The sequence below is a fragment of the Oryx dammah genome, unplaced genomic scaffold (genome assembly GCF_014754425.2).
Source record: "Oryx dammah isolate SB20612 unplaced genomic scaffold, SCBI_Odam_1.1 HiC_scaffold_3, whole genome shotgun sequence".
NCBI classification, from domain to species: Eukaryota; Metazoa; Chordata; class Mammalia; order Artiodactyla; family Bovidae; genus Oryx; species Oryx dammah.
This window is the reverse complement of record NW_024070187.1, coordinates 34,228,566-34,241,617: the sequence shown is the minus strand read 5'-3', so window position 1 is coordinate 34,241,617 and position 13,052 is coordinate 34,228,566. Positions and strand designations below refer to the sequence as shown.

Genomic DNA, 13,052 nt, shown 5'->3' with positions numbered 1-13,052 from the left:
AGTGACCTAGATTTCTGATAGGGTATCCAAGATATGTTTTGAAATATCAGTAATGACATACTTTCTAAGACAATTTTATAAACTTTGCAATAATGTGCTTTTCTAGTAGATGTCTCTAAAATGTTCTGAAGTAGTTAAAGGAAATTTTGGCTCGCTCTAATAACACAAAGGACAGGAATTTAAGTTCAAATAAGTTAGATTGGAGAGGAGGGAAAAACAACTTGTCTAAAAATCTGTTTTCAAAAAAATCCAGTCAGCTTTAATCAGATACTCTATCTAGTAAAAAGGTATTTTAGAAAACTTTTCTAAAATATATCATAGTTATTATGAATGTTGAAAAACGTAATTAGTTGGTTATTAGAATAAACAGGCCCTGCCATATGTTATGAATATATAAAAATATTTCTTTTCATAAGTGTGCACTAACTCAATAAATTATGTAAGAGCTATTGTACTATTTTAAATATGGGGCTTCTCTAGTAAGATTATTTTGAAAATTACTTCAATCAATATGCCATAAAAGTTACATATTTCATTACATATTAAATAATTAAATATTTAAATTTTAAATAGTTAAATATTTCGTTACAATATTTGAAACAAAAAAACTATATTTCTTGTATTTTTGCATATCTAGTTCTTGGTGGTGATTAACACCTTCCCCTGAAAAAGAACATTACTTCCTCTGCTCAATAATAGTATGATGCCTTTAGTCAAAAAACACAATGTACTTTTGTTGCATCAAACTGTATTCTATTTAGCTACTAAATCTCAGTAAATGTTTACATATGTACTCAACATCATCATGCAGAGTTGAGTTGATATCAAAGGATCAGCTGGAAACTGGCCTTGTCAAACCACACAGGAAGGTGTCTGGGTCTAAGGTGGAGAGAGCAAGCTTCCTATTACTGAGACACCATTAATGACTTCCTCCATATGCCTCAAAAGCCTGGAAGGAAGAAAAACTCAAAAATAACACCTGTCTAATTAAAAGAAAAAAAGGAAAACCACCTAATAAAGGAATGGCTGCTCTTGACACTTGCTGACCTTGCTTCTCTTAAGCCCTGATCCACCAAGATCAGAGATTCTAGTGCAAGGGGAAAAAGAGTAATTATATTTGGAAAAGAGAAAAAAGAAATACAATTTTAAAAATATATTGAACTTTTTAAAAATCAGAAGAACATAAAGATCTGGGTAGAATTATTCTAAATAAATGTCCTTCTGTCTCAGCACCAATCTCTTAGAAAGGATCAAGAAAAAAAGACTTAGAAATTTGTACCTATGGAACAAAACAAAGATCTCTGCTTAAGTGCAAGATAAGATGATTGCCTGGAAAACCTAGAATCATGGCAGTCCTGTGGTAGAGAATACATAAGGAAGACAGAAAGATTGCTAAATAAAAAAATAAAAGAGCATCGATCAACCAGGAATTTTGTCACAGGAGAGTAACTGACTCCACTCTCAGAGATCCTATCAGTGCTTCTCCACCATCTAAATCCGGAGAAATAAATTGGGATGAATGCAAGTATTGAACTCCAGTCAACAAACAGAGCTAAGAAAAGATAACAAACTATTGAATTTGTTAAACAGGCATTTCAGGTTTTTAACAGCCTTGGCAGAGACCCCAATCCAATGAATTCCACAGAAAAGAGGTTCATACAACAATTGGATCTCAAAGATCTTTTGTGGTGCTTAATGGTTGTTTCTTTTACTTAGGAATAAAATTCTTCATCCACTTCCTCCTAAAACAATTAATTAAAAATGACTATAGCTAAGAGCAAATGCGAAGTTTTATGCACACACACACACACACATGCAATCACATTAGTTTTTGTCATTCAATATTGAAAGGGTTTCTTTCCACTTACATTTTCTTTCAAATCAATCTTTTTAAAACTTTAAAAAATATAGAAAAATATTCCTAGATTTCTTAAGAATCTCCATACCATCTTCCATAGTGGCTGGAAACTCAAACAGGGCTCTGTATCAACCTAGAGGGGTGGAATGGGGAGGAAAATGGGAGGGATTTTCAAAAGGGAGGGGATATATGTATACCTATGGCTGATTAATGTTGAGTTTTGACAGAAAACAACAAAATTCTGTAAAGCAATTATCATTAAATAAAAAATTAATTAATATAAATATGGAGAAATATTAACTGTTATTTCATTAAAATATTTCCACATGCTGAGGAATGAAGCACCAAAGATGAGTATGCAAGAAAACTAAAGACTTCAGTCAATATTTCTGTGTTAATCGTTATCCTTTTTGGTTTATTTCTCTTTTCTTCCTGAAGTGTTAGTCACTCAGTCATGTCTGACACTTTGTGAACCCCGTGGACTGCAGCCTCTGTCCATGGAATTCTCTAGGCGAGGATACTAAAGTGGGGAGCCAGTTTCTGCTCTAGTGGATCTTCCAGAGCCAGGGATCAAACCTGGGTCTCCCACATTGCAGGCAGGTTCTTTACCATCTGAGACTTTCTGAAAGCTTTCTTTACTTAATTCTCTTCTCCAATTTCCTTATTCTAAAGTTTTTTCTTGTCTTTTTATTTCTAATTTGCTGATTTGCTCTAGTGTGCCACTTACTATTCTCTCATTGGCAATGCAATGGCATTTTTCCAGATTGTATGGATGAAACTTACTTGAAATTCTTTTGACCCTAAGGTGAATAGAAAATTACACTTAAATTCTTTTTGTATACCTCCTTTCTGTTCTTGACCCTTTACCTCTTACCTAGGTTTGTTTTCACTTCTTGCACATTCAGGATCTGGCCTGGAGTGAGTGGCAAAGAGACAACCATAATTGGATGAAGTACTCTGCCTTGAATAAGACCCAACACACATAGAATACTCTTCACTTCCTCTTGTGTGAGTGTGTGTGTGTGTGTGTGTGTGTCTGGACTACTCTCTTTTTGCTGGTACTTTCCAAATCAGGAACATTCAATGAAATAGAATGTTACAATCTCCACATTAAATATGCAAGATTTAATACTTTGTAAAGAGAAGACACCCAATTTCATTAAAATATAATGCAATATAAAATAATGCCTTATAATTTGTAATGAAAACTTTTAGCATCGTATTTTAAACCCTTGGGAATGTACTGTGTAAAAAGCTATTGCAATTTTTATTGCGGTTACTCCACTTTAGTCAGGATCATGATCGCCTCAATTAATCTGCCTCTTGATTATGGCAAGGGGCAGGGGTTATATTCAAAAAATTGACAACTAACTTGGTATCAATTAATATATAAATCAATATAAAAATAAAAAATTAAGAATATTACTTTATTTTCTTAAGTTACTCCTGGAGGAAGAAATGGCAACCCACTCCAGTGCATATGTTACTTATATTATAAAACTATATACCTAGTAATATAAATCATAACACAAATCAGTCATTGTATCATTCAAGTAAATTCTAAGCAATTTAGTAATTTCTATAAATTATTGATGTGCTCTTTTTTTGACATGGATGACACCAGCTAAATGATCTCCCCGTCAGAGATATGATTTAATATAAGTAACTGCCTCAGTCTGTTTTAAAGACTTCTTCATCAGATTTAGAGCCATGAGTGACATGAAATCTCAGTAAGTTTATAATTTCTTTTAACATCAATGGTATTACCATGTGACTGAATTATCTACTAGACACCGATGAGTTAACAGTGATTGCATTATGTTTTTTCATTATTTCTATGTGTATTTTTAAATATTTAATATATTTATTATTAACTAAATCATAAAAACTCTTATTGGAGTGTCCTATTTAACCAATTCATAGAGCTCTGCAAACATTTAATCAAACTTAGGGCATCATAAATCAAGGCGCTTAAACATTATACTTTTGAGTTTTGTCATAAAAATTTCATTTTCACATAAGTTATTAGAAAATCTGTATTTTCTCATGTAATTTCTCCCTTATTAATTTTTGTGTTAAGTAGTATCTGTAAACATTTTTCATATCTAAAATATCTTTTATCAGTTTTCATGTTATTTTCAGTTTAAAAGGGAAATAATTTTTTCCTTATAAAGTTAAAAAAAGATTTAGAATGTCATTTATGAAAACCAATTCTCCTTTTCCTTTCTGTAAAAAAAAAAAAAAAAAAAAACAAACCTTGTTTTCCAAATGTTAAACATAAAACTGATCTGAATTTCATGATGATGTTAAAAGTTCTAATTTTTTCTAAAATTCTTATTTTATTGAATTTTACTAACATATTTGATAAAGCGTTTTTGAAGTTTTTTTATTTCAAAGGCTTTACTTTACTTGAAAATTTTTATTGTTACAAAAGCTTATTTCATGAAACTAATTAGTGGGCTCTAGTGGTAAAGAACCCACCTTCCAATGCAGGAGACATAGACATATGGGTTCGATCCCTGGGATAGGAAGATCACATGGAGAAGGAAGTGGCAACTCGCTCCAGAATTCCTGCCTGGAGCATCCATGCACAGAGGAGCCTGGCAGGCTACAGTCCATAGGGTCTGAAAGAGAGATGACGGAAATGACTCAGCACTCATGCAGTTTCATAAAGTTCTTTAATATTTTTCTCTTGATCACAAATTAATTTTAACAGAAATCAAATGTCATTGAAGACAAAAAAGTCTAGTAATTTTTAATGATACAAATTTAGATCATTATTTGAAGTCAACATTTATATATTAAGTAAAAACCAATGGACTTCCGTGGTTGTTGAGTGGTAAAGAACACACCTGCCAATGCAGGAAAGCAGGGTGTGATCCCAGGGTCAGTAAGATCCCCTGGAGAAAGGAATAGCAACCCACTCCAGTATTCTTGCCTGGAAAATTCCACGGACAAAGGAACCTGATGGGCTACAGTCCATGGAGTCAACAGTAGAGTTGGACACAACATAGGGACTAAAAAAAACAAAACGGTTCACTAATTTGTATTGAAAATCAAGTGGATTTTATTTCAAATATACAGATTATATTTTATAATATAATTTATTTTTGATATTGATTTGTTATTTTTGATTTTGATATCTTATATATCAAAAGATGTTCCAGATTGATATTTGCACTGTATCATTAGACAATCCAGGACTTGGCTCATTATTGATAACATTTCTATTTTTTTCTAAGGTTCAAAAAATTCTCACTCATGATATCTAAAATACTTTGACAATTTAAACTTTTCCAGTGTTTTTATTGTAAATTCCTAAATAATATTTAGTAAAATACATGTACTGTGGGAAACTCTGAAAGAGATGGGAATACCAGACCACCTGACCTGCCTCTTGAGAAACCTATATGCAGGTCAGGAAGCAACAGTTAGAACTGGACATGGAACAACAGACTGGTTTCAAATAGGAAAAGGAGTACGTCAAGGCTGTATATTGTCACCCTGCTTATTTAACTTATATGCAGAGTACATCATGAGAAACGCTGGGCTGGAAGAAGCACAAGCTGGAGTCAAGACTGCTGGAGAAATATCAATCACCTCAGATATGCAGATGACACCACCCTTATGACAGAAAGTGAAGAGGAACTAAAAAGCCTCTTGATGAAAGTGAAAGAGGAGAGTGAAAAAGTTGGCTTAAAGCTCAACGTTCAGAAAACGAAGATCATGGCATCTGGTCCCATCACTTCATGGGAAATAGATGGGGATACAGTGGAAACAGTGTCAGACTTTATTTTGGGGGGCTCCAAAATCACTGCAGATGGTGACTGCAGCCATGAAATTAAAAGACGCTTACTCCTTGGAAGAAAAGGTATGACCAACCTAGATAGCCTATTCAAAAGCAGAGACATTACTTTACCAACAAAGGTCTGTCTAGTCCTCTATCCATGAGATTTCCCAGGCAAGAATACTGGAGTGGGTTGCCATTTCCTTCTCCAGGGGATCTTCCTGACCTAGGGATCAAAACCATGTCTCCTGCATTGGCAGGCAAATTCTTTACCACTGAGGCACTAGGGAAGTGCTTATCAGTTATTACACTTTATCATAATATATTTTATATGTATGGCTGTATTTCAATATTTTAATAATTGCTAGGTCACATTGGTGCATACTGATTGAATACAGTTTTGGAGTTAGGGCTTTGTGGGATGTTACCAGATAAGAGTGAGGTCCTATAGCCTAGGCTTTGAGTGGAAAGGCCCTTTTATTTCTTAGACATACTGAAATTGTCAGTGGGCTCTAGATTTGATTGCTGGGTAGGTGTCTCAAAGACTTCACATGCACACACTTAGGAATCTCTCTTCGGGGATTGTGTGTCCTGACACTGAGAATAGTATTATCTATAGCAGGGAGTGGGAACTGTGAAAACCACTCTCCACATCCACCTCACTTCACTTACTCCTTATAAAGTTCTGCTTGTCTATGGAATGGTAGGAGACTAAAGGTTTTTATTCACTTATTAAATCAAATCTTTAACATGTACTCTTGTTATCAACAAAGCTAGTGTTTGTTTAAAAATTTCTGAAAGATCAATCCAATTGTAATCTGGATTGCAATTTTTAACTTAAAAACATCTGGTGTTTTCTAAAAAAAAAAGAAAAAAGAAAAATCTAGTATTTTCTGCCTTATAACATTGACTTTATTTATTAGAATTAGAAAATTTTAAAATTTGTTCTAAATTAATGGTTCTTAACCACGGTCATGCATTGAAATCACATGCAGAGTTTAAAGAACTATATATACACACATTCTCAATTCCCTAGAACAGAGCTACGATTCATAATCTTCAGATGGGGCAAGGATGATGGACAGAATGTTGACACTTAGTTTCAAAGTTAACAATCACTTCTGATTTCCATCCATGACAAAAAACTACTAGTCTAAAGAGATGTTAGGAAAAAATAAGAAAAGCAAGAACATAATATGCTTTAAAAGTTAATAATAGAAAAATAAGTTTGAAGAGCAGCCATGTTTGTATGCCACAAAATATGTGGTCTTTGTTTTTACCGTAATCACACATCACTTCCTAACAAAATCCTCTGGTTGTGGCGTGCATTCCAATGCACCAGCTCTTTTTGTTCTCCTATGATCTGGCTCAGAAAGGTTAGCAGTAAAAAAATGAAAAGACCATTTGTTCATTTTGCTAAACCCACCTTTTCCTTTTGCTATAAATACAAGCCTATATCCAGAACACTCATCCACAGCTAAGAGGAACGGGTAAGGTAGTGAGGTTGAAAGTTGCTAAGAATGATTTATCTTGATAGATGGATTTAATTCCAGTGATTCATAAACTTCAATGGGCATTGGAATCAACTGGAGAGCTTGTTAAAGCACAGATTTCTGCCTCACTCCAGGTTTTTTTAAATTAGCAGGTCTGTGGGGGGTGCCCAGAAGTTGTATTTTTAAAACTCCTAGGTGATGCTGATACTGCTGATTCAGGGACCCTGGTTTGAAAACCAATACTTTACTCTTTGGTAACACTCTTAAGTAGATAGATTTTAGCTGCCAAGAAAATGCTTTATGACATCTAAGAAAGTATCTTGATTTTAAAAATTATACAATTATTTAACATATATTTCTATAAATTAATTTGAATTTGAGCTATAATAATTTTACTGCTAGGATCTAGCATAAAGTTAATACTCTTCACCACCTACCATAGCTCCCAAAGGCATACACTTTTCCACAAGCTACAGATTGTCTTCTTCCTCCAAATAAATACGAAATTATGCCAGGCTCTCTATTAATCAGTGGAGAGAAGAAAATCAAAACAAAAACTCCAGACATGAATGGAGATTCATTAATTTAGCTCAGTGCTCTAAAGAAAGCAACGCAAAATTTAATCCAACAATAGAGACTAAGTCAAATTAGCGCCAAATATATATACTTTCTATGGAGTAGAAATGATTTAGTATTATTGTCACCATGACATATCCTTACAGAGCATAATTAACATATGCCAGAAGTGCAGTTTCATTGGTACATAATTTCACATGGGAAGAAACAGTCAGACACCAAACACTTGTTTTCTCGTGTCTGATATTCAGACCTCAATGAATAAATTTGTTCATTAGAAGTCTGCAAATTACAGACATATATTTCATAATGTGTTCAATATTTTTAATAAATCTTCCTCTAAATTGTTTTCCCCAGTGAAAAATTATATTCCCATTTAAAATATTGTTTGATTCATGGGAAAAAAGCAGCAATGTTTTAAGACAGTAAATTTATTTTATAAGAATTTCTATTTTTCTGAAATTTCACTGATTTTACTGCTTGATCCCCTTTAGACATGCCCTGTAATGGTTTGCTTTTACTTACTGTGTTTCTGTTTTGAACCTATGTATTTCTTAAAAATCTGGGGAAAACCCATTTAAGTGGCACTATTAAGCAAATATTCTCTTAGTAAAACACTTGTAGCTCTCCCTTACTTTCAAGTGGCCACCAGTTGGAAATTGCTTTGTTTAAGCAAACCATCTTTGAGACAGTCCACTTAGAAAGTTGCTACAGCTTTTAACACAGCTGAGTTTAAGGTCCCCTCAATTATACTGATAGTATACATCCTCCAGTTTACACAGCTTCCTCCAAACTATCACCCATTTTCAATTACAAGGAAACCTGAATAATTTTACTTTTTGCAAAGAGAACTAGAATCTTGCACTTCCAGCACCAATGTGGTAGCACATCACCCTGTGGATAGGGGCAGAGCCGCTCACTCTGCAATCATATTGGACCATGACCATCGTGCTTCAGTATGGGTGAAAAGGCATGTTAGCCACATTGCTGCTCAGGACTGGAAAAAAATGAGGTAAACCCAGTGCTTAACTCTCTCTCTCTTCTCTTTTTGCTTCTATCTAGCCCAGGAACAACAGCAGCTGATACACAGCAAACAGGCTGAAAGTCACGCGGCTGTTGGCAGAGGAACATTGGAGCAGCAGCCCCAAGACTGTGGTGACCCAGGTCACAGATTGTAATTACTATTGTCCCTAACCCAATCATTGTCAACTCTATTTATGAAGACTTACAAACAATACATCACTTGCCTGTCAAATGTTTGATGAGGACACATTAACGTACCTCTTGACCCTTTTCTACTGCTGCTGTGTATTAGGTGAAACTGAGTGAACTGCTGGTTCCCAGCATGAAGGGAACGTGTGTAATTATTGGAGCTCTCTGTACAGACTCAGAAGGGAATAGATATGCTGTCACACTAGATTGTAAGGAATTCACAGGTTTTCAAATTTAAATCACATTATTGTCCTCCAAAGAGTACAATTATGGAAGAACTTTGGCATGGATGGAAGGACTTGATCATTTTAAAGCAGCTAAGAAGCCTTTCTTCCTTTGATAAGAGATTGCCAAGGTGTATTGATGACAGACTAGGGCAAAGAATTGTGGCTCAGAATCAACAAGAATATCATGTTGATCTAAAGTTGGCATGTCACATACTTTCTCATCTTTCTAATCATAAATATTTCATCATTCCTTTTAGGCTTCATCTCTTAGAAACATAAAGTTGGTTACTGCTAAAAACATCTATATTTGGCACATATCTAGTCATACAAAACAAGGCACTCAAATTGAGGAATCTGATTTAAGGGAATCTCTTTAAGAATTCAGGTGAATATAGCTTATAAACTATATTCAATTTTTGTTAAGGGGTCAAACATCAGTATTTTCACAAAATACAATGAAAGCCTCCTTGAATTATTGAAATCACATGTAAAGGTATGGAAAGTATCATTGCTTTATAAAGTGATTCTAACCAAATTCTGAATCTCTTTATCTCTCATTAAAGAATACCTCAGTAAATAAATGGCAACCCACTCCAGTACTCTTGCCTGGAAAATCCCACGGGTGGAGGAGCCTGGTAGGCTGCAGTCCATGGGGTCACGAAGAATCAGACATGACTGAGTGACTTCACATTCACTTTTCACTTTCCTGCATTGGAGAAGGAAATGGCAACCCACTCCAGTATTCTTGCCTCGAGAATCCCAGGGACGGAGGAGCCTGGTGGGCTGCCATCTATGGGGTTGCACAGAGTCGGACACGACTGAAGTGACTTAGCAGCAGCAGCAGCAGCAGTAAATAAAAAATTCTCAGAATATAGATACAAACTACATATATATGTAACATATGCATATGTAGGTGTATGTATGTAGTATGTATGCACATGTATATGTATATATATATAAAGGTACATCTGTTCAATTTTGGAGCATTGGATTTGAAAGCAGAAGATGAGACATTAGCTTGGTAACCTCAAGCAAGTTATTTTAGTTTTCTGACTTTCAATTTCCTCATCTATTGAAAATTTAACAGACACTCTTTAAGAAAAGAGAGACTGAAAATTCTGGGCAAAATTAAAACATTTTAGACTTCTAAGATATTAGAATGCTTTTTACAAATTTCTTCCCCTAAATAGTATAAAATTTAGGATGCCATTTGCCAAGTGTATATAATCTATATTTTCAAATATGAAGCACAAACACGGTTTATCTGAATTACCACACAATCTGTCATGAGATTTGAGTGGTTTTAAATATGAATTTTTAAATGTTTCCTATTTTCTCATCTTATATATCAGCAGTGACACAAAAAATGACTGACCAGATGAACTACCAGGCAATGAAACTAACCCTTCTGCAGAAGAAGATTGACAATATTTCTTTGGCCGTGAGTGATGTAAGGAGTACATATTCCTCACTAGAAGAGAAAATCAGTGAAGACAAAACTGGGGAATTTCAATCTTTTCTAAAAGGTAAAAGTAAATTATTCATTTAGTTGAGACAGAAGGCAAATGACTCATTTATATTTTCCCACATCATTTTAAGAACTTTTCTTTAGATTGGGAGGTAGAGAAGTCTAAAACAGATTTTTGGGGGGAATAAGATACTTTAAAATCCCTTAATTTCTGAAATAATTTGAACCATCTAAATATATTTTTACTAATACAGACAAATCTTTAAATATTTCATTTGACCTATTGACATTGTGTACCTAGTTATAGCCTTACTTGTATTCTTTTATAGTTAAATGGAGCTATACTTAATCTGCTTCCATTGTGGTTTCCAGTTCAAGATAAAGATGAGGTCAAGGAATGCTTATCAAGGCACATAGATCCATGATTGTCTCAATATTGATAAAGATTTTGAGGATAAATCTAAAATATATTATTACCCCAGAAACTACCTCATGGAATATAATCAATAAAATATATTCTAAATTCCATCAGGTCATTATTCATAGAAATCCGAGTCAGTTTTGCCTGAATTTTGTGCTCTTGAAATAGCAGTCTCTGTTCCTTTCTGGAGGATCTCTGTTCCTTTCTAGAGGAACAGGAAAATCCATTTCCTGTTCATTTGAGTTGTTAGAATTCATTTTCTTGCAGTTGTAGGATTGAGGGTCCATTTTCTTGATAACTAAACTTGTTCTCAGCTTCTAGAGGCTACTGCATTTCTTGGCTCATGGCCTTCTTCCTCCATTTGCAAAAGCCAACTCAACAGCTGTTGAGTCCTCATGGCAGCTCTCAGATCCATTCTTCTGCCTTCTTCCTCATTAAGAACACATATGATTACATTGCACCCATCTGGATAATCCAGGATAATCTCATTTCAAAGTTCTTAACCTTAATCATATCTGTCAAGATTCCATAGACTTAACATATTCACAGGTTCAGGTGATTAGGGGCTGAACATCTTAGGGGCAACATTATTCTGCCTACCAGAGAGTTTTATGTATAGTGAGTAATTGGTATGGTAGCAATACAATAGGACCCCTTGATAATTTCAATAAATCCAATCTAAGGGGATCAGGGAAGGCTTCTACAAAGAAAAACCAAGTCAACTGATAAGTAATGGATCAGGAGGACTTAATTTGGCAGAGAGATTTCAGATCCCTGGTGGCTCAGAGGTTAAAGCGTCTGCCTCCAATGCAGGAGACCTGGGTTTGATCCCTGGGTTGGGAAGATCTCCTGGAGAAGGAAATGGCAACCCACTCCAGTATTCTTGCCTGGAGAATCCCATGGACAGAGGAGTCTGGTAGGCTACAGTCCACGGGATCGCAAAGAGTTGGACACAACTGAGCAACTTCACCACCACCACCACCACCATGGATATTCTAGACATGCGTTTTGGTTACTAGGAGCATCTCAATTCACTGGGCTTATTGTATGTTTCCAAGTTTCAGGATTACTTGTCCCTTTCACTTTATTTTGTCCATAAAAAATATTCACTGTGCATCCCATTTCTACCAATCATGTAATTTTTTCCCTATTTTATGTGGTTCACAAATAAAAGAAATAAAAAGGTGAAGATTTCCATGTTATTTACTAGTACAGAGCCATCATTATTTTTTCAGTCATGTAAATTATTAGTGCTATTAACCAACTGAAAGAAAGACTCTGGCTTACATTTCTGGTATGTTCCCTATGGCTAAAACTCATAGCAAGCATGAGAAAGGAATATATTTTCCCTGAAGTGATAGCATGAGAAAGAAGTTAAATAGGAACAGTACACAATCAACTATAACCATAGTAATAAAATTTGTTTAGCAAAATTTAGTTATCATAACCTGAGAGAATTAGGCCTGTCAACAGCCTTTGTGAACCCACTAACAAAAAAATGCCCTGACACAGGAAAAATATGCATTCATAGTAACAACAACAGTCCCTCTTCAATAGGAGGCATTAATTGTGAGCTGAGCCCAATCAGTTAAAAAACCAGAGGGCTTGCAGTTAATGAGTGTTCATACAGGGAACAAGAGCTAAATTCACCCCGAAGGTACTGCACTTTCCCAGCAAAACCATGACCCTTCTCTCACTTAAACTACATCGGATGGAGAAGCACTGACTTATCTACTAGGAGCTGGAGAAACTGTTTAAAATCAAATGCCCCAACACTTAAGGAGTTATTTAAATGTTATAAATAGGCCATGCATTCACAGCCACAGGAGGGACATGCCAAGGTATCTGATATCAGATATATCTCTTAAGTGACCATATAGAATACTGAATTGTTAGGAAGCAGTAGCACATTGGGAGAAGGCAATGGCACCCCACTCCAGTACTCTTGCCTGGAAAATCCCATGGACGGAGGAGCCTGGTAGGTTGCAGTCCATGGGGTCGCTAAGAGTC

The 13,052-nt window shown here is 35.1% G+C and overlaps 1 protein-coding gene across 2 annotated transcripts in view; it reads left to right on the top strand.

Moving 5' to 3' along the window:
* Positions 1 to 13,052, top strand: part of MMRN1 (multimerin 1) — a 106,533-nt gene that overhangs the window by 59,549 nt on the left and 33,932 nt on the right. Inside the window, exons 5-6 of one of the 2 annotated variants that reach the window (XM_040237851.1) lie at positions 8,777 to 8,878; positions 10,506 to 10,679. In XM_040237851.1, the coding sequence (XP_040093785.1) occupies positions 8,777 to 8,878; positions 10,506 to 10,679 (276 nt within the window). The remainder of the gene's footprint in view (positions 1 to 8,776; positions 8,879 to 10,505; positions 10,680 to 13,052) is intronic. The other variant, XM_040237852.1, reaches the window with a different exon arrangement.